Genomic DNA, 19,528 nt, shown 5'->3' with positions numbered 1-19,528 from the left:
TAATGATTGCGACAATTTTTGGGAGAGCTATATCACACCCGGTAAGTGTTTGTTTCAGTTATATAATTTTTAGTTTCATCAACTGTTGAGACATGCATAAAATATTACCAATGGAAGTGAATTTTTATTACTTTGACAAATTCTTCTTACTTTTCTTCCACTACAAAAAAATCAATCTTTTGATTGTTAACTCTTAAATAGAAGCTACCAAAACAAAAGAAAAGAAAATTACTGTAAAACGATAAGAAAATTATTGTTTCTATTTAATGAAGCACTATTTATTTAATTTATTTAATAAATTTTTCATAATAAAATATGAATGTCTATTAGTATATGCAATGACATCAAATAACAAAGTATAATAAAAGTTTGTTGATTTTTAATTTTTTTTAAATCATACACAATTATTTTTTATTGATTGATCATTTAAAAAATCATAACCTTTAAAAAAATCATTCCAAAAGAGGTGAGTGCTTTTTACAAATTAAAAGTGTCATTACAATTGAAATTTTCCTTAAAAATTATTCATGGATCTAATTTAACTATAATGATTTCCAATAAATATTTTTTTTACTTGAACATTTCATCAAGCATGAGAGTGTAAAAATTATTTATAGTTTATAAAACGAGTATTATTTTTTCTTTTAGACTCAATTTAATTTATGAATTTGTTTAAAAAAATAATTGTTGCAATCATTATAAATTTTTTCAAATTATAATAATTAGTCACAATCTACTATTAACGTTTGGATATATTTGTCGCACTTACACTTTCAGGGACACATTTATCAGCAAGGTAGAAAGAAGAAAAGTCAAAAAAATATTATATGATAAATATATCCCTATGCTGAAAATTAGAGATGACCACGTTGATAATTATTTTAGTGACAAATTTGTCCCTACGTGCCACATAAGCTACTTTATTAACGGTCGGATATATTTGTCGCACTTTTTACACTCTCGGGGACTAAAATTTGTATTTTCATGACATATTTTTCAGCGAATTACACATTCAAGGACAAAAATGATTATTTATCCTAAAAATTATCTTTTTTTCTTCTCATTTTCTTTTCAATTCAAATTTTAAATTTTTTCTCTCTGATTTTCCTTTCATCCAAACAAATGGATCATAAATAAAGTATGTACAACAACTTTTTTTTTCGTCTTCGGCTTCCCCCTTCCCCTTACGGACTGAATTTGTTTCATCTTATGTTGGTTTTCCATCGGTTTAAGTGCTTGTTTAGTAATCCTCTGAAATCAATTTCCTACAATTGTGACATAAGGTTCAATCTGAAATTTATACTTGATATTCATTCAAGTACACATTAAGTTATATTTCTAATTTATTTTTTGATACTTTTTTTTTTACAAATTTTGATAAAACCTTGCTTATATTTAATGTCCATCAAAAGAAAGGGGAAAATATCTTCTTTACAACTAGAGTCAAACAATTTCTATTGTCTCTAAAGTATTTTTTTAATAATGCATACATATTGAAAATTAATTAATAAATGAAAATGATTATAGATAATAGTGTAGTGCGCATAATACCAATTATTTAATTTTAAATAATGAAACTAAAAGAAAATAAACATAAAACTTTCACATATCTTGTCAATTGAAAATGTCACATAAGATCCACTCCTGCATAATTATTTACTCAAAACAATGTGTATAACTGGGCTTCTCAGTTTGTATTTGAATATTTAAATTTCTCTCGTCGGATTATATTTATATTTTTAAAATTAAAATAATTTTGTTAAACTTCTTTAAAAGTGATGGATTAGACATGGAAGATGACTTTCACGCGAGAGCTCCATCTTCGTAGATTGGCTTCAAACAATAGAAAGAAAGAAAGCAACGATTTCTGACAGACTACTCTTTCTTTTCTCCGATAAACCAAATGCAGCAGATTGTATCCCTTTTGTAACTAGTTACAAATTCAATATGCAAGCAGGTATATTCACCCACAAGACAAAAAACTGCAAGTAGGCATTGCGGATGTAAAAGAATCTCCTCTGCAACGCAAAAACATGTCTGGAAAGAGGGAGGGGGTGGAAGGGGCTCCATTGCTTGAAGTTAGTAAGGAACATTCATGAATCCAAATTCACTCGTCGCATCTTACAGACAAGGTTTGCTGTTGGCAAATCAAGTTGGTTTCCTGAATCTGTCTTTAAAAGATCTTTTAGCTGGTTTCTTGGAGTAGAAAGACAACTTTGGAATGTAGCCAGAACTGGAGGGATTGGCATTGAAAGAGCAGAGAGCACATTACTAAGATACTCAATATCAACTGATAGCTGCTGTGCTCCACGATCTGAAATGTACTGAATCCCACGCAACTGCTCTATGTAAAGTGCAGTTGCACCCTCTGCAACCTAAACAGAAAAAAGTTTGTCATTAGTCATTTAATTTGCAGACAAAAAGGAGATTCACCATCAAAGAAGGATATCAAAGGTCAGAATCATTTTGAATAATCCTTATTTAATGCAGAAGCCCAAGCCTATATATATCATCTTACCCATCTACTTACGTTCGGAAACTAATCCCCCTCTTCCTTACTTTTTGGGATAATTTTTATTGCCTTGTCATAAAAGGAAAATTTTCATTTATAAGCTATCCAAGAATCTTGTAGGCAGGCTCAACCTTGAAAACAGACATGTATATCAAGGCAGAAAACAAGTTGATGCTGTGTCAAGAATATTTTAACTTCATGCTGAAGCATTCAGATTTAATTGCAGGAAATGATGACACTTGAAATTCTATGTAAAGAAGAAGCTGTTTTTTGTTTGGTTGCAATTACAGAAAACACTCTTCATTGCAAAAGGTAGTCATATTTTCATTTTTTTTTTTTCAAAAGCTACTCTGTAGCTTCACAAAAAAAAATCAGAAATCTTTAATAGTCATGTGAGTTTTTTAAAAAGTCATGTGAATTTTGACATTAAATCTCAACCCTGTATTTATGATTATACGGTCCAGATTTAATTCTTTCACTCTCATATAAGATGTTTCCTCTCATAAGATATGCCCTCTCTCTCTCTCTCTCTCTATATATATATATATATATATATTAAAGCTCAAACACTAACAAATTTTAAAGTGATGTTTTTAAAGATGAAATGCGTGTGGAAAAAAACTTAGCAGGGTGACAAAACGGAAAATTGAATCTGTTTACTTTGATCTTCCTTTATATTATGAGTTACCTTGAACATCCATTCAGTTGCAAAGAACTGTGCTTCATCATTGACTTCATTGTTAGAGATTCCCTCAGCAAGTGGCTCCAATTGTTGGGGTAAAGTAAGAAGATATTCACCAACACTGGTGACATATGACTGTGGATATGCACTGAAGGTAGGGAGAGGAAAGGCTCCTTGTTCCTCGACTGATGACCAAATTGGCAAACGGGACACGTCACTGAGGCGTTGCCGTACTTTAGATATGAGGACATCATATACAAGTTCATTAACTGTATCTGTAAATGCTGCAACTCTTTGAGATGCAAGAGGAAGTGCATGAAATCGAGGATCTCTAGACTGCAAAAAATAGTCATATTTTATGTAAGACCAAAGAATAAAAAGACAGGGAAAAGTGTGTCAGACATAGAAAAAGGAACACCAAGGCAATCTTGTGGTCTTAAAAAAGCAATGAATCACATTCATTGAAAACAATAGGCCTAAATTTTAAGTTGTTTAAATCTACATTAACCATTTTCAGGTTGCAACAAAGAACTCAATGAAAGAAAACATTTATTTTCCTTTTAGTTTTGCTTTTCTTTTTTTGCTTGCAAAACATCTAATTCTATATAAAGGAAATAGAAAAAATAAATGTTCACCTTTTTCAGGAAAATTATGGTAGAAGCATGTAGATGGAAGGACACAAAATAAAGGGATTAAAGGGCATGTGCAAACTGCAAAGACACCAATTCCATAAGAACTCTGAATTCAGAACCCTACTTATTTATTTTCTTAAATTATAATATTTACCAATGTGAATATTTAGCATTTTAGGGAGGGGGGATAGGGGTAGTTAAATCATCAGTTCATCACCAAATTCCAGCACACTGCAAGGAGGAAGAAAGGAAGATTCAAAAAGATTAAAAGAGTGTTAAAAGGATTGGGTTATATGATAGATTCCTATCATTATATCTTAAAGGTTCCTCCTAATTTCAAATTTGCAATCTATTCACTATCCCTTCTATCTATTTTAAACCAAAAGAAAAAGAAAAATGAGACTACAATAAAGCTAATCTTATATATACCTGATTCAAAAGGTTAAAGAGTTTCCTTGCCTTCTCAGACACATCAACCAACCGCAGTGCTGCCATATCCAAGGCAGCCCTTCCACCATAAGATGGTTCCCCATCTACACTACTGTTTATAGTCTGGTGTTGGTCTAAACTTGATCCAAATGCAGAAAAAGATAGAGTTGTGCTCAATCTAGCAAGAGTAGCTCTTAAAGATGCTTCAAATACAGAAGACCTGCTTGTCAAATTATCTGCAACTGTCAAGATCTGCAATGCCCCTTGGACTATCGACCATTCCTCCTCATTAGAGATCAAATCAACTCTCCGAGCATTTTGGTTTCCATCCTTCTTCTCCATGTCCTTCTTAACAGTACCATCACTTCCATAATCCACACCACAGACAGTTCTCAGTGACTTGAGAGTTTCTTGCAGAGTGGAAATGTACTGTAACATTATGTCATCAAGAGCAAGAATTAACTCGTCTGCCTCAGAACCTCCAGTGAAGTTGATGCATCTCTCTGCAGCTGCTTCAAGAAGTATAGTTATTTGGGGAATAGACTCCTCCATCCTGCGAACTGTTTCACTGAGTTCAACACCTTGGGCTCCCAACCCTCGTATAACAGCTCCTCTTAAATCTACTCCTGCAATCTCAGCGGAAAGGATGGCACGCTCCATTTGTCCATATCTGTAGGATATTCCCAATAAAAGATAGAGTAAGGATAAAATTGTGCATTTCTAGGAATTGGAAAAGGGTTTATATATATAATAATCAGGAGTGTGCCAGCAACACACTCATTCTATTACATACTATATTGGTTAAAATTTATTGAAAACTACAAAATCCAAAGAGAGCCATTAAATAACAAGTGAGACCCACAAAAAATTGTAATTTTCAATAAATTTCAGCCAATTATAGAGTGTGATCAAAAGAGTATGTTGCTAGCATTCCTCAAATAACGAGCATGACAAATCATAAGACCAGTAGTTTACTAAAATTTATTTTTCTGTTCCTCTTATTTTATACTTCTACATTTTGAGACATAAAATTGTGAGATATGAAGCTAACATTCTCTCCCATAGACCCACACACTTCTTCCATAATACTGAAGCCAAATGCCAAAAGGCATAATCAGCCGAACTTAATTTATCATTTTTTTCAATTATGCTTTAAATTAAAATACACTTTTACCTCTGTTTAAACGATTCATAAGGCAAGTACACAGATTTAAGCACATCCATTAAAACCCGGACATCAGAAACAGAAAATAAGTGCTGAATATTCCTTGCAAAGGTCCCAGTCATATTGTGCAATTCAATCAAGGCCTCCAGATGCTTTGTCTGAAGCTTAATACCCTTTTGCATATCTCCAGCTAAAATATCTAACAAACCTACAAAAATTCATGAGCTTAAAATATCAACATCTTGTAGAGTTAACACAAAGCAAAATAGCTAAAATATCTTACATTTCTGTTAAATGAATACACTGAATTATCACAGTTCTAAACTTAAACCTCTGGTTTCTTCGAGAATACTATTCTTTCAGAAGGTCAATTAAGAGAGAAGATAAAGGAATGAAATATAAGATTTTATGATCCATTGTGATAAATGATACAAGGGACCAAGGAACTTGGCATTAATAAAAATGCAATAATTAGTTAACTGCAGTCAATTACATATCTTGGGCCTCACTAGAGTACATAGCAGAATTCACCAAAAAAAAAAATACCAACGTACATAGCAGATTTTTTTTTTTTGCAATATAGCTCTATGTAAATTACAAGTTTCATTAGTCATTCATCATTAAATTCTTTTCACGAGTGAGCAGAAAGAAGAATTCATTGGAACAAGAACTAATGACCAATTGACCAAGATAGTTCTCCAAGGAACACTACATCTACAACTATTTTATATTTTTATATACACAAAAAAAACAGCCTGATATGCAGGGACTAAAATCCATTATCACTTTGAAAGATCAGTGAGGTAACCATTGTTATATAGTGAAAAGTTATATAATGTTATATGCAAGGAAATACAAAAAATATGTAAACAAGGCTAAAAACTTTCTCTGACAGGAAACCGTTCCAAAGATCTAAGAACCACCTTTAGCCAGTGCTTTTGTTTCTGGAACAGCATCTCCAATGGCAAGGTTGATACGAGATATGAAACTGGAACCTATAGCCATCATAGTCTCACTTAGTAGCCTTGGGACAAGAGTTTTATAGTCATCAGGGAAAGCAATCATACACCTGCAAGCAACAGCTCAAATGCTTTTATTATGCTACTTCAATATGCAAATTTGATTAGTATCATTTTGTTTCAGCTGATTTTTCAGTAGGCCGAAGCACTAAATTTTGAGTACAGCATTATTGGCAATGTGAGCCACTTTGCATGGAAGAAGAATCTTGAAAATCAACTGGTGACAGTTAATACAGGACACAGATATGATAACAATCAAATGAGTAAAATTATATTATTATATTGTTAGTAGTAGTGCTTTAACTAAACATTTGTTCAACAGTAAAAACAGTGTAAGCTAACACTAGTACCATTTCCATTCTTGTTCAAGATAAAGTAGTAGCTCATCATAAAAGCTTGGTAGCCAACTGGAGAATGGAATTGCAGGTGAAACCGACTGAAAATCATCACCACTTGATGTCCTCTCCATCTCATTCTTCTCATTTGCAGACTTACTAGCTCGTTCTCTTGAATCAAAATCTTCCCAAAGCTGCTTTATGGGTTTCAGGTGAACCTTTATATATTGTGATTCCAGAGACTTAAACCTTCCAATTCTAATGAGAATTCCACGTAAATCTTGAGCAGCATCAACCTGAATAACAACAATAAGAGCTAAGGAGGGATTCAACGCAAACCATAGGGTGGAAGAACATGTTTGACAATATATATGTTTATAACCTTACGATTAGATAATGCATCTGTAAGACGAGGCTGCACCATATTGTCTAGCCTGTCCTCCAAGACTTCAAGTTGCTTTCTTATGTTGGCAAATTCAGCAACCTAAATATAGTGTGAGAGGGTAGATGAAAACGAAACAAAAATATAAAACCAAATTATAAAATATCAACCCTCAGGAACTTCATAAGTATGCAGCGGGGAAAATTAGTACCTCCCCGACTGCAGACAAGCAATGCCTCATGTTAGCTAACGTTTCTGCAGCACGAGGAAGATCTCCACTGGCAAATACATCCTCCACAGTCGCACTCAGTTGAGTTAATCCCGCAGCATCCTGTCATTAAATTGCAAATGAAGTGAATCTGCCACATCATAGAGAATCTCACTGAATTACATCAATATGAGCAAACAACTTTCCAGTATGCAAATTAACAATCCATGTTCTACCTGCAACGTTTCATATGCAGCTTCCATCCTCTGTTTGACAACATCGACTTTAGCAAGTGCAGCTATAGATTCAGCCGATGATCCCTCTGCCTATAACAACATTAAGGATGAAAAATAAGTTAAAGCAAATTTACAAGTTTTTGCTCTCAACTAGATCTCAATGACCAGATCAGAATTTCAAACCATTCAATAGCGTGCGAGATAATGCATAATGGCGAGTAGGTTACCAAACTCTAATTTCTACAAGGATCTATAAGGAAAGCAAAAGCATTCAAAACTCCAATTCAGCTATCATAATTGATTCGTTGTTCGGCTCAATGCGATGTAAGATTTCTAGAAAACAAGACAAATCGGAAGCTTAATCCGATCCGGAATTTCTGTGTACGTACCTTCTTGAGCTTCTGGAGGATGGAGGAGACAGCGGAGCGGAGAGAAACGGCGTCGTCGCGGAGGCGGATGACGTCGCGAGTGGCGCGGGGGACGCGGAGGAGAGCGGCGGAGCTCTGCTCCTCGAGCGAGGCGGCGATTTCCTCGGAGACCATCTGGAGCTTCATCTCCATGTCCACCAGGTGTTTGTCCAAAGAGTCCTGAGGGTGCCGACTCTGACACGCTGAGTTGATCCATTTCTTCGGGTCAAAGTTCTCATTCGAGAACGAACCCAAATCCAGCATCATGGTCGAAGAAACTAATCGTCTTCTCTTCTCTTCAGGCTCCAAATGCCTGCAACTGCAAGATGCACCAACATACAATTACTATATCACCGGTGGTTTAGAGTCTCTCCGGAAGGAAAGATGAAAATAATATTGGAATTTTGTACTTTTGTAACTTATAACTTTTATACTTTATTTTAATTTTTAGAAAATTATATTTTTATTCTCTTTATTTTCACTTTAACCGTTTAGTTTAATTGATTAAATTATATATAATAAAAGTGTCTAAATATTATAAATTCCTTTTTTATAAAAAATATATATATAATAAACTCATTGATATTGATGTTAAATTTTTATTGATAAAAAAAAATTATTCATCCTCTAAATCAAACGAAGCATAAACATAAGGTTTTTTTTTTTTTTTCTCTGAATACATAAACATAAGTTTATCGTGACGAACAAACAACAAAGTATAATATCCAATTCACAGGGTCCTTTCCTGAAAATTTAATAACTTCAAACGCACCGTTTTTTTCGTTTACTGAACTAAGTAGCATAGAAGATACATCTGAATTCTTATTTCTTGTTATGGAAATAATTCTTTCCAATTAAATTAATAAATGAAAAAATATATTATATAAAAAAGGTTAAAATGTAATTTTCATTCCCTTATTTTTTCAAATGTGTGATTTTAGTTTTTTTATTTTTTAATTACAACATTTTGTTTTTCACTTTTGAAAAATTTACAATTTTAGTCTCTTATTTTTTAATTGAGTCATTTTATTTTTTGCTTTTAAAAAATATGCCATCTTAATCTTCTTGATTAATTTCAGACTTGTTGCCTGAGTACTTGTTTAATTTTTTTTAATAAATTAAGTTTTTTAGCAATTAAATAATTTTTAAAAATATTTTTCATGTATATAATAAATAAATAGTTGTCGCTCAATGTTTATAGAGTACATAAATTAAAGTTAAAAATTAGTCATAAAGATTAAAATTGTAAATTTTTTAAAAATAAGAGATCAAAATCATAAAAAATTTAAAAGTAAAGAACAAAATGTTTTAATTAAAAAATTGGAAAAATAAAATTATAAATTTAAAAAATAGAAGAACTAAAGTTACATTTTAGCTTGTAAAAAATTCTCATAGTTAGTTGAATTTAATGTTGGGAAATGCAATGGTTAAAATGAAAAATGAATTTGTATAATTATTTTTTTATGGAGTATAACTATTTAATCATGTATTATTATATTAAAATGTTTTTTTATTAATTTAATATTACTAAATTATATTGAAATCAATTTCTTAACATTAATAATACTTCAAAATATACTTGAGTTTTGTTCAAAAAATAAATTATACTCGTGCTACATAAGTTTATTTTTTAAATAGATTAGGGTATGTTTGGCCCAGCTTAATGTTGATTTAAAAGTTACTTATAAATTAAAGTTAAAAATAAGAGCTTAAAATAAAAAGTAGAAGTTTTTTATTATTATTTTTAATTAAAAGTTGCTTGATAAAATGTGTAAATTGTTTTAATTTTTTAAGAACTAATTATATCATCAAATGAGAAAAATATATGTTTATAAATTAAATAGTAGTAAATAAAATAAATTAAATTTACATAAAATTATTTTAGTGATAATAAAACTGTACTTATAGTATTTAGCAGTAAATAGTATTCCGGGTTTTTTATGAAATAACAACACATACCTGAATGATATCCATGTGTTTGTAACTTTGATTTAGATTTGGATTTGTTTAGAGGGGTGATTGACTTAGCTTTAGATTTGTTTAATTGTAAATGCATCTTGACATCCCAAATCTGAACTCATATATATGATGCTTACCTTTCCATTAAGATATTCCTGACTGATATTTAATATCGTGCAGCACAACAAATTTTTGCATGCCATTTGCTTTTATTTGTTTATTTATTTACTACCTTTAAGCAAGAAGAAAGATCTCACTGATGTGCTATTGACCTTGACTATTTGATCATTTGGTTTTATTCCATGAGGAAACTCCAGTGTTGTGAATTTATATTGGTTTTGGAAATTAGGAACTTGAAGTTACCCAATATTCATTAGCAATTAGTTTTCACTTTTCGCATATAAGAATATATGGTTATGGCATACAAGAATAGTTATGATTCTTTTTAGTAGGATCATTTTTAGTATTCTTTAAAATGACTTAAGAGGTTTGCACCTTTAGTAATTAGTTTAATATTTTTGTAAGCATTTTGGCCTTTGAGCTTTATTTAAGTACAACATGTGGATATATTAGATGTTGTTACAGAGAAACGACTACTATATGTTTAACAAATTGTATAGCAACTTAATTTGAAATATGGACTTGTATTTAAAATCCAATCCATTTAAAAATGAATTTGGATTGGATATTACCAATCCAAGCCTTACTTAGATCTTAGCCAGCAGAATGAACGTGTATTGCTCCGGGATGGTGCTGACGGAGCTGCCGACGGGGAAGGCTGGCACGGTGGAGACGGTGGTTTGGGTGAGGGAAGGGTACGTTAGGTTTTCATGTACTTTCTGTAAGGACCTTAATGTCATTGACTAATTTTATTTAAAAAAATAAGATTTAATATATTTTAGTTTTTATAATTTTAAAGTAATTTTTTTTAATTTTTATACTTTACATTTTAATTTTCTTAGTTCTTGTAATTTAAGAATATTTTTTTAGTCATTATAATTTATATTTTAATTCTCTTTTGATTTTTTAATTTTTATATTTTATATTTTAATTTTCTTATATTTTTTATCATGAAAATATAAGTAATATTAACAATTGTAATTAATTATAAAAATATTAATAAGTAATTCGTAATAAAAAATAATTAATTATTTTTATATTTTTTTATAATAATGATTAAAAAGTAATTAAAATATAGATTATATGAATAAAAATATCATTTTCAACAATTAAAATTAAAAATATCATTTTTATAATATAAAAATTAAAAAAATTAAAATATAAATAATAAATACTAAAAAAAATAACTTTCAAACTATAATATAAGAATTGTGAAACCGAGTAATTTATCCAAATAATAATAATAAAACATGTAGCATACAAAAATTGACCCACCGGCCACCGTAAGATAAAGTCATAAATGTGAAAATGAAAAGAAAAATGTGAATTGAGTGGAGTACCCTAGTGTCCCCGATTATATTCTACTTCCAGACACCCCCTGTGCCGCCTTCCCACCTCTCACGCCGAACCTCTACCGTTCTTCAATCTCGTCTTACTCACCTTCAACGAGCATCAAGCATTAGGTTTAGCTTACTTTATCATCTGTTAGTAGTGTTTTCGAAGAAATTTGCTTTTCTACCTGTCTCCATGTGTTACTCGTGCCAACCACATTCTCTATCTCCCTCTGCTTTGCCTTACCTCTCATATGATTCATTATAACGTTATGAATCCTTTTATCTCAATTGGATTCATTAATTTTCGTTTTAATACTTGACAACTGACTCTGCTGTATCTGTATTGATAGATATTTTGAGTATTTGTGCTTTATAATAAACATTATTTCTTCATTACATAGCTCTGCTTTACCAATGGCTGATGACTCTGCTAAAGGAATTGAAAATGCTTCTTTGAACTCAACACGACTAGAGAACCCTCAGATTGAGCCCATAAGACTGCCCTCGGTAGAGGAAATCCGTGGTCAAGACATTTGGAACAATTGTGCAGTGCGCAGTGTTGTCAGTGGAGTCATGGGTATGCCATTCAATCCTCACTTCTTCTTTTCTTTTTTCTTTTTTCTTTTTTTCCTGTTTTTCCGATAGATTTTAGCACATATTTCACCTCTGCTTAATGATGCAGAAGTCATATGACTGATATGAGCCTAGCGTTACTTAGTACTCAGTATTGTTTGACAATGTAGGACCTATGAATGTTCTTTCCACAAGTACCTTTTAGGTACTTAGTATGATGGACAGCTATAAGATGGGATTTTTAAGATCATGCATAATTCGACTCACCATCCTTACTGCTGAAACTTTATCATACTTGTGAGACAAGTAGATTAGTATTCCCACTAGTTTTTTTCTTTAGGGTCTGTTTCATTCAGTCCATTTAGAGCCTTTTTAAGCTCATGTACTTTACCTTCAACAGATTCAAACCGAGGGGGTACCTCCATATCAAATATGTCATTGAATGAACTTGAGCTTTTTTTTTCCTAGATTTTGACAGCTATTGCATGTTGAGATGTATATTGTAAAAAATGTGTTTCTTGGGATTCATGTGATGTTTTTTCAGGTGGCGGGCTTGGCATCTTCATGGGTTTATTTCTTGGAGCACTGGACAACCCATTGATGCAGGAGGAAATGACCGGCAGACAACAGCTTATATATCAAGCAAAACAGATGGGGCGAAGGAGTTGGAGTTCAGCCAAAGCATTTGCTGTTATGGGTTTCATATTCTCAGCTGCCGAGTGTGTTGTTGAGAAGGTCTATTGGATTTGATCATTTGAGAAATGAAAATATATATTTACATTAAGCATGTAAGGTTCATTCTTCATCTTACCATCTGTGTCCTTGGTTTTATTTCACAGGCTCGAGCAAAACATGACATAACAAATACCGTTGTTGCTGGATGTGCAACTGGAGGTGCAATATCAGCAAAAGGTAACTCTTTCTTCTTTCATTTTCTGTCATTTTTATCATGTTTTTCTTTCTCTTATATGTTACAAATGACAGGCATACATGGCATTTCAAGGCATGTATAGAATAGACTTAGAAACCTTATACCCAAAATTGTGATACTTCAAGATTCCACTTTGCTATTGTATGTTTGGTTTCTTTGAGTTTCTTAAAAAAAGGATGCACTTTGGGAAGTGGTTCATCTTTTGCAGATATTAAGAAATCAAAATTTTAGTTGCTTATATTTTTCGTACTCGTAGAAATGTGCTTATGCTCATCTCTGAAGTGTGAGGAGTATGATGCTTTTCAAATATAGCTAGTTATTGTATTCTAGGCTAATCATATAATGTCTATAAAACTAAGGCAGGATGACCATAAGTGACAAGCCTATGGGATGCTTATACTTGGGTGGTAAGGACTAGGGTAATTGATAGCCATCTAAACTAAACTTTTGCTATATGTTTAAGAGCGTGTTTTTTTATAAAGAGGGAGATGTAAATCATATTATTAAAGTGATTTGGATGGAGGCGCTTCAAGTGTTATCTGTGGACTGTGACCATAAAGGTATCACTCAAGCTTAAAGGAGAATTTATTAAGACATGCAATGTTGTATGAAACTGAATATTAGGTGGTAAAAATCCAACAAGAGAAAAAATTTAAGGCAACAGAGATGGAAAATGCTATGTTGGATAGGCAGATCCGCAGATATATTTGACAACACTGGATTTAGAAAATTAGAATGAATGCATCAGAAAAAAAAGTTAGGCTAACACCTATTGTAGAAAAAAATGAGAAACCAACCTTTGGTGGTTCAGACATGTTGCAGATGACATGTAGAAGCCCCAGTAAGGAGAGTAGATCAGATGGAGGATGGCTTGACTGCTAGAGACGAACTAAAATTTTTTATAGGCGTAGTCATTAAGAAAAATTTAGAAGTCAATAATTTGTCTATAGAAATTATTTATGACAAAATATTATGGCATCCTTTGATCAGATCCATATAGTTGACTCCCTCTAGTGGGGAAAGGCTTGATTGTTGAAGAGTGTATCATTGATTTTCAAGAGCCTATGCTCTTCTCTTGTAATCTTGTTTGGGAAAATGATAAACTTACAACAAAGTTCGTTGCTCTGCTCTCTGCTTTGCATCTAGGCTCTATTTGTGAAAGGGCACATAACCTCAAGTCCTCAACATTTTATTACCAGTATACTCTTGTTTTACAACAGAATTTAATGATTATAACCCTAGAAAAATGATTTTGTTTTATTTAGATATTTCAATTTAAATCCTTTAATGAAGATACAAGTAATTATATATAATGGCTAAGAAAGATGGAAGTTGTGAGTGATGTTGATGGGTTGACCAGGTCAAGGGTGATGTAATGCATGCAAGTACTTGTGTACTCTGATACTCACATGTGTGCATTTGGAAAAGAGAGTGCTCCCTACCTACAGCTTTTAAGTGAGTCCAAGCTTGAACTACTTATACTACATTCTTATTTAGGATTCCTTACCCAGGTGTTAAAGCTTTGATGGAGTACCCTAACTTAAAAAGCATACCAACCCACTGAAAGAATAGTTCCCTACAGGAGTGCTGCTTCCCTATAGAGGAGTGCGGTACAGGGAGCATGGCTAAGTGCACATGAGAGAGGTTATTTTTGTTCTTCCGGGTGCCATAACAACAATAATCTTGGTATATTTTACTCCAAAACACAAGGTTGTTTTTAAAATTATTCTGTTATTCCTTTTCAAAGTAGTTTTATATTTAAATGTTCTTTGTGCTGTAGATAAAAACTGAAAATCAGAGAATAAAGTTGAGTAAGCACCAGTTTTCATGGGGTTTTTGATAGTAGTACCTTGGGCGGGACATGAAAAAAAAAATGATACATGGGAAGAGGTTGAGGAGGTATAATAGAATGATAATGAATTGAAATCCACAATGTTACTCCTTTTTATGAATCTTTCTCTGCCTTTGTTTTTTCTCCATGATGTCCATCGATGTTTCCCCTGTTGTCACATGGTTCTAGGTGGCCCAAAAGCAGCGTGTGCTGGTTGTGCTGGCTTTGCGGCATTCTCAGTCGTAATAGAGAAGTTTTTGGAGAGACATCAATAAGGGAATTGACGTTAGCCTAACACATTTTGAGTTCTTGGTTAAGTCTTTTGCCCATTTGATGCGGGACGTGATTGGGGGAGCACACATATTGCAGTATTTATTTTACATCAATACGATGTCATTTGCAAATGCATTTCTAATCTGGAGAAAGGTGATGTAATGATTTGATTTAGTATTAAATAATTAAAATGGTTGTTTTCTTTGTGCATTCGTATGTCTGAATAATTCTATGGTATATTCATTATTCACCGCTGTCATTATCTGTTTAGGTGAAAAAATATAATTTGGCTGTTAGGTATAAATTGAATGTGGTTATGCAAGTGATATGCTATAATTTTTTTTTTTTTTAATTCATTTCAGTTCCGCTATCCATTGTCCATGTCTTCACTTTTACTCAAGATTTCAATTTTGCTTCACAGGTTTTGTTTGTTTTAATTTTGTTTTAAAAGTTGCAAAAATGTTACATTCGTTTCTTCTTACATAACTTCGACCAACTGGCAGACTAGATTTCTTATTTCAAATTTGAAAGATCTTGGTTAACAAATACATATTTAATAAAGGAAAATTGTCCACAATAGACCCCTCATGAGGGAATGATAAATGACTTATTAAATCATTCTAGTCATTAACATGTTTTGTGTATTATCTTATCAGAGTTAAGTAATTTTTCTTAAAGATTGTTACTTAAATATTTTATCCCATTTATATTTTAAAAAATGAAAATGAGTTAACAATTTCAGATCTCTCTTTCTACTTAGTTATTGTAAAAATGTTTTATTTTGTAAAATGTCCAAGACGTAACCCGACTTAGTATTTTTCGACATTCCAAAATTAAAAAATTAATGACTTATTTTACAATTCACAAAACAATACCTATAAAATAACCAACACAAACATTACTTAAGGAATTACGTGATCCTAAATTTTCATTCTATTGAATAATATGTAATAGCGACCATAAATCATCAAATCAAAGCTAATTTTTAAAATTAGTTCATTATTTATTCATTTTTATTATTTCGAAGGTGGTCCACAAACACAAATTTTAAATCTATTAGTATTTTGTACAAGTATCTAAAGGATTTTTTTGGTTTAATTGTACAATTTATCCCTTGATTATATCTTAAAAATTAATTTAATCTCTCAATTATTAAAAAGTTTAATTTGATTTCTCAATTGTCAGATTTCTCAAGTTAATTGACAAAAATCATCACTTTTACATTGGTTGTTAATATAAGTTATGTAAAATATTGTATTTTTAAAATCATTTGCTATAGCAATCAATTTTAAAATTTTTGAAGTTGACATTTCCTAAAACTTTAACATGTCGAATGGTGGGTGCAAACTCTGTTTTCTCTCCCACTCACATGGTGGGTGCAATTTTAGGTTCCTCGTGACACAAAGTGACATGATGGTGGCATGACAGAGGTTGGTGGGGTCATGGGTGTGGTCATTTGGCTTTTGATGGATGAAGGAAAAGAGAAAGAGGGTGATGATGGTCAACGTTAGTGAATGTAACAAATTGGCAGAAAGCATATGATTGTTGTATTTTAAATAAATAAGAAATTAAATTAAAAATTTTAATAATTAAAGGATCAAATTGAATCTTAAAATATAATTAAGAGATTAATTATATAATTAAGCCTTTTTTTAGTAAATATATATTAGTGTGGATTTAGATTATTTTTGATAAATTAGCTAAAAAGATAGCTAGTAATTAAAAATTATTAAAAGTTAAAAAATTATGTTATTAAATTATAAGTGATTGATAAAATTATTTGTTAGAGTAACTGAAAAATATGAAATTACATAAAGAATAAAAATAATAAAAATTTATCTTAAATAGAAAAAATTAATATATATTTAAGGAAAAATCTAATACATATTTAAGGAAATAAGTGAAAAATGAAATTTTTTTAAATGAAAAAAACATAATTAATATTATATTAGAAAAATTAAAATAACAATTATTTAAGTTAATTTTTTTACAGGGTAATTATAATAAGACGGAGGAAGTATATTATACGTTTTGGGAATTTGTATGAAAAAAGGTTTCAACGCATAGCAATTAACAGGTGCTACTAGCATAGGGTAATGATATGTCAATATTTTTACATATTAAATGTGTTAATTAATACTTATTATTTATTTATTTTCTTAATATATTATATCACTTATCATCTTTGTAATTTTTTCTTTTAAACATCAATTAATAGTTTAATAGCTAAGATTCATGAATTATTTTTCAATAATGATGTTTAAAACAGTTTTATGATAAAAAAATATATATAGAACTTAATTCATTAAAAAGTAAATATGTGTCCTAATTATTTTCAGTGAAAATTGAATTAACATCTATCCTAGCTCCTAATGAGAAAGAGCAAAATTAAATTGTGACAGTAAACCGAAAAGTCATTTTTTATTTTAAGGAGGCCAATGAAAATGAATGAATTATATACAAGCTGGATGCACGAGGAAAGTGTGAGAGCACGGTCACGAATCACGATGACTAATCACGGATTTGCTTCTAGAATCTCTTACAACAGAATATTACTACGTACTCTGAACCTTTATATATATAGCTCCTCACTCTCATCTCATTCGCACAATGGCGTCCTCTCTCATTCTGAAGCGCTTTGTCTACTCTTCACTTCTTTCCTGCAAGTCTCCCACTCTCCTTCGCCCCGCCGCTTCCGCTTCCCACCGCTCCTTCAACGACCACGCCGATGACAACGACGATCGTGGCTCTCGCTCAGGTACGTACGTACGTGTACGTAGTTGCTTTTGTTTGCTGATTCTGTAAATCTCACTTAACTTCTTGCTATATATTTTGAAGGCGTGTTGGATTCGAGCCAGGTTCTGAACATGATGAATCTCGTCGCGGATGGGAGTGGGACGCGAAAGAGACGAAGGATGTTCTGCTTCTCCGCGTGAACATGCCTGGGCTCGGAAAGGAACATGTGAAGATCTCGGTGGAGCAGAACACTCTCGCCGTCAAAGGTGAAGGCGACGAGAAATAGAGCGCTCCTCCCTACACTTGCAAGATTGACTTGCCGGTGGATAAGCTCTACAAGTTTGACCAGATCAAAGCTGAGATGAATAACGGCGTGCTCTATGTCGTTGTGCCTAAAAAGAAGGAAGAGGAGACGAAAGATGCCGCCAATGTTAAGGTTGAATAGAATAATTAAGCAGTTAAGCACACTTGTTTCTTTGGATCTAGTTAGTAGATGAAACAACGACTTAATGGCTTTGCTCATGATCTGTTTTTGTTTTTAAACTTCATACGTTTGTGTTTAGTTTCTTATAACTTAAACTCTTCTCTGTAATAAAATCTTTGTACGTAGATTTGTGAATGAGCTTGTTGCTTCTGCAATTTGAATTTGACTTATCCATGGAATACATGTAATGTTAAATTCATAAAATAAAGCCTTTGGTGGCTGATCCTTTTTTAGAACTATGAATCTTAAGTACATAGATAAAGGAAAAGTAATTAGAAATCAACAAAATTAGTAAACCTCCTCAACTAGTGCAAGAAACTGCTTCCTCGATCCTCGATCGTCAGGCTCCCATTTGCCTTGATCAATCACGTTGCAATCAATCTACCAACATGGCATCACCATCCTCTCTCCCCGCAATCTGCCACATTATTCTAATCAAAAGCCATTGGTACATGACATTTTTTCCTCATTGTTAAATGCTTTTTAACAAGTTTATGAGTATTATTTTTATTGTTCCGCACACTAAAGTTATTGGAATAATAAGCTACTTGACAATTTTGAATTGGATTTCTTAACTACTTTTTTTTTCAATTAGTGTCTAAAACTTGTAATTATTTTTCAATTAAAAGACAAAGTTGAAAGCTTCTTTATCAGGAAGAGCAAATAAAACAAACGTTACTTAATTGTGTAATCCACGTCTCCAAGATAAACCTTTCATCCAAAATAGTAAGCATTTTTCGCAATTGAAATCGCATCGAAAATAACAAAAACCATATTATATATGTTAAGATCAGAGAAATAACAAAAACCAAATTATATATATTATATATATTAAGATTAGAGAAGTTGTCACCATGCCAATATTTATTTAAGAAAATTCTTAAAAAGATATCTTTAACTTATAGAAACTTGAGTTGAAATGAATCAAATGAGAAATTTGAGTACACAGAGATATTACAACACTTATATATATATATATATATATATATATATATATATATATATATATATATATATATATATATATATATAGATATATATATATATATATATTTGAGTTCACAGAGTTATGAACGATGATGACCTTCTTTTTCACAAGTCTAGCTACAATCTGAAATTGTCTTATCCATGGAATTCGTTTTCCTAATGCTTGTATATATATTTGGTTACTGTCTCGCTGATGCTGGTTTAGAACTATGAACCCTCATAGATGAAAAAACACTTTACTAATATTAGAATAATCAACAACGTATTAATTAATTAATCATTGTTGCCCAAGC

At 31.6% G+C, this 19,528-nt stretch overlaps 3 protein-coding genes across 6 annotated transcripts; 2 read left to right on the top strand and 1 right to left on the bottom strand.

Moving 5' to 3' along the window:
• Positions 1–1,864: 1,864 nt before the first annotated feature.
• On the bottom strand, positions 1,865–8,402 carry LOC100796129 (conserved oligomeric Golgi complex subunit 7). Its single transcript, XM_003534319.5, has 10 exons — positions 7,990–8,402; positions 7,601–7,690; positions 7,368–7,487; positions 7,157–7,258; positions 6,790–7,070; positions 6,344–6,489; positions 5,430–5,628; positions 4,256–4,925; positions 3,201–3,530; positions 1,865–2,375 (listed from the first exon to the last, which is right to left on the bottom strand). The coding sequence occupies exons 1-10, from the start codon at positions 8,272–8,274 to the stop codon at positions 2,094–2,096; spliced, it is 2,505 nt and encodes an 834-aa protein (XP_003534367.1). The 5' UTR covers positions 8,275–8,402; the 3' UTR covers positions 1,865–2,093.
• Positions 8,403–11,367: 2,965 nt separating this feature from the next.
• Positions 11,368–15,238, top strand: LOC100795602 (mitochondrial import inner membrane translocase subunit TIM22-4). 4 transcript variants are annotated; one of them, XR_416093.3, is made up of 6 exons: positions 11,374–11,549; positions 11,822–11,997; positions 12,538–12,728; positions 12,833–12,905; positions 14,436–14,610; positions 14,705–14,938. XR_416093.3 is itself a non-coding variant. In XM_003534318.5 (5 exons), exons 2-5 carry the CDS (start codon positions 11,835–11,837, stop codon positions 15,028–15,030), a joined length of 513 nt encoding a protein of 170 aa, XP_003534366.1. In that variant the 5' UTR covers positions 11,368–11,549; positions 11,822–11,834; the 3' UTR covers positions 15,031–15,238. The 4 variants fall into 4 exon arrangements, 3 of the variants coding, with proteins under 3 accessions (XP_003534366.1, XP_006587678.1, XP_014617822.1); XM_003534318.5 differs by lacking the exons at positions 14,436–14,610; positions 14,705–14,938 and adding an exon at positions 14,945–15,238 and having other exon boundaries at positions 11,368–11,549; XM_006587615.3 differs by having other exon boundaries at positions 14,436–15,238.
• Positions 15,239–17,251: 2,013 nt separating this feature from the next.
• On the top strand, positions 17,252–18,386 carry LOC100800372 (heat shock 22 kDa protein, mitochondrial). Its single transcript, XM_041005113.1, is given in 2 exon segments — positions 17,252–17,790; positions 17,867–18,386. Coding segments are annotated over 2 exon segments (495 nt in total). The 5' UTR covers positions 17,252–17,638; the 3' UTR covers positions 18,210–18,386.
• Positions 18,387–19,528: the final 1,142 nt, after the last annotated feature.

The sequence above is a fragment of the Glycine max genome, chromosome 9 (genome assembly GCF_000004515.6).
Source record: "Glycine max cultivar Williams 82 chromosome 9, Glycine_max_v4.0, whole genome shotgun sequence".
NCBI classification, from domain to species: domain Eukaryota; kingdom Viridiplantae; phylum Streptophyta; class Magnoliopsida; order Fabales; family Fabaceae; genus Glycine; species Glycine max.
This window is presented reverse-complemented; position numbering and strand designations above follow the sequence as displayed.

Excerpts from the sequence above, each read along its gene's own strand:
- LOC100796129 (XM_003534319.5), bottom strand. The coding sequence starts at position 8,274 with ATGATGCTGGATTTGGGTTCGTTCTCGAATGAGAACTTTGACCCGAAG. Across the intron at positions 7,488-7,600 it reads CTGCATATGAAACGTTGCAG|GATGCTGCGGGATTAACTCA; the intron begins GTAGAACATGGA and ends ATTTAATGACAG. Across the intron at positions 7,071-7,156 it reads ATGCATTATCTAATCGTAAG|GTTGATGCTGCTCAAGATTT; the intron begins GTTATAAACATA and ends GTTGTTATTCAG.
- LOC100795602 (XM_003534318.5), top strand. The coding sequence starts at position 11,835 with ATGGCTGATGACTCTGCTAAAGGAATTGAAAATGCTTCTTTGAACTCA. Across the intron at positions 11,998-12,537 it reads TGTTGTCAGTGGAGTCATGG|GTGGCGGGCTTGGCATCTTC; the intron begins GTATGCCATTCA and ends ATGTTTTTTCAG. Across the intron at positions 12,729-12,832 it reads CCGAGTGTGTTGTTGAGAAG|GCTCGAGCAAAACATGACAT; the intron begins GTCTATTGGATT and ends TTTATTTCACAG.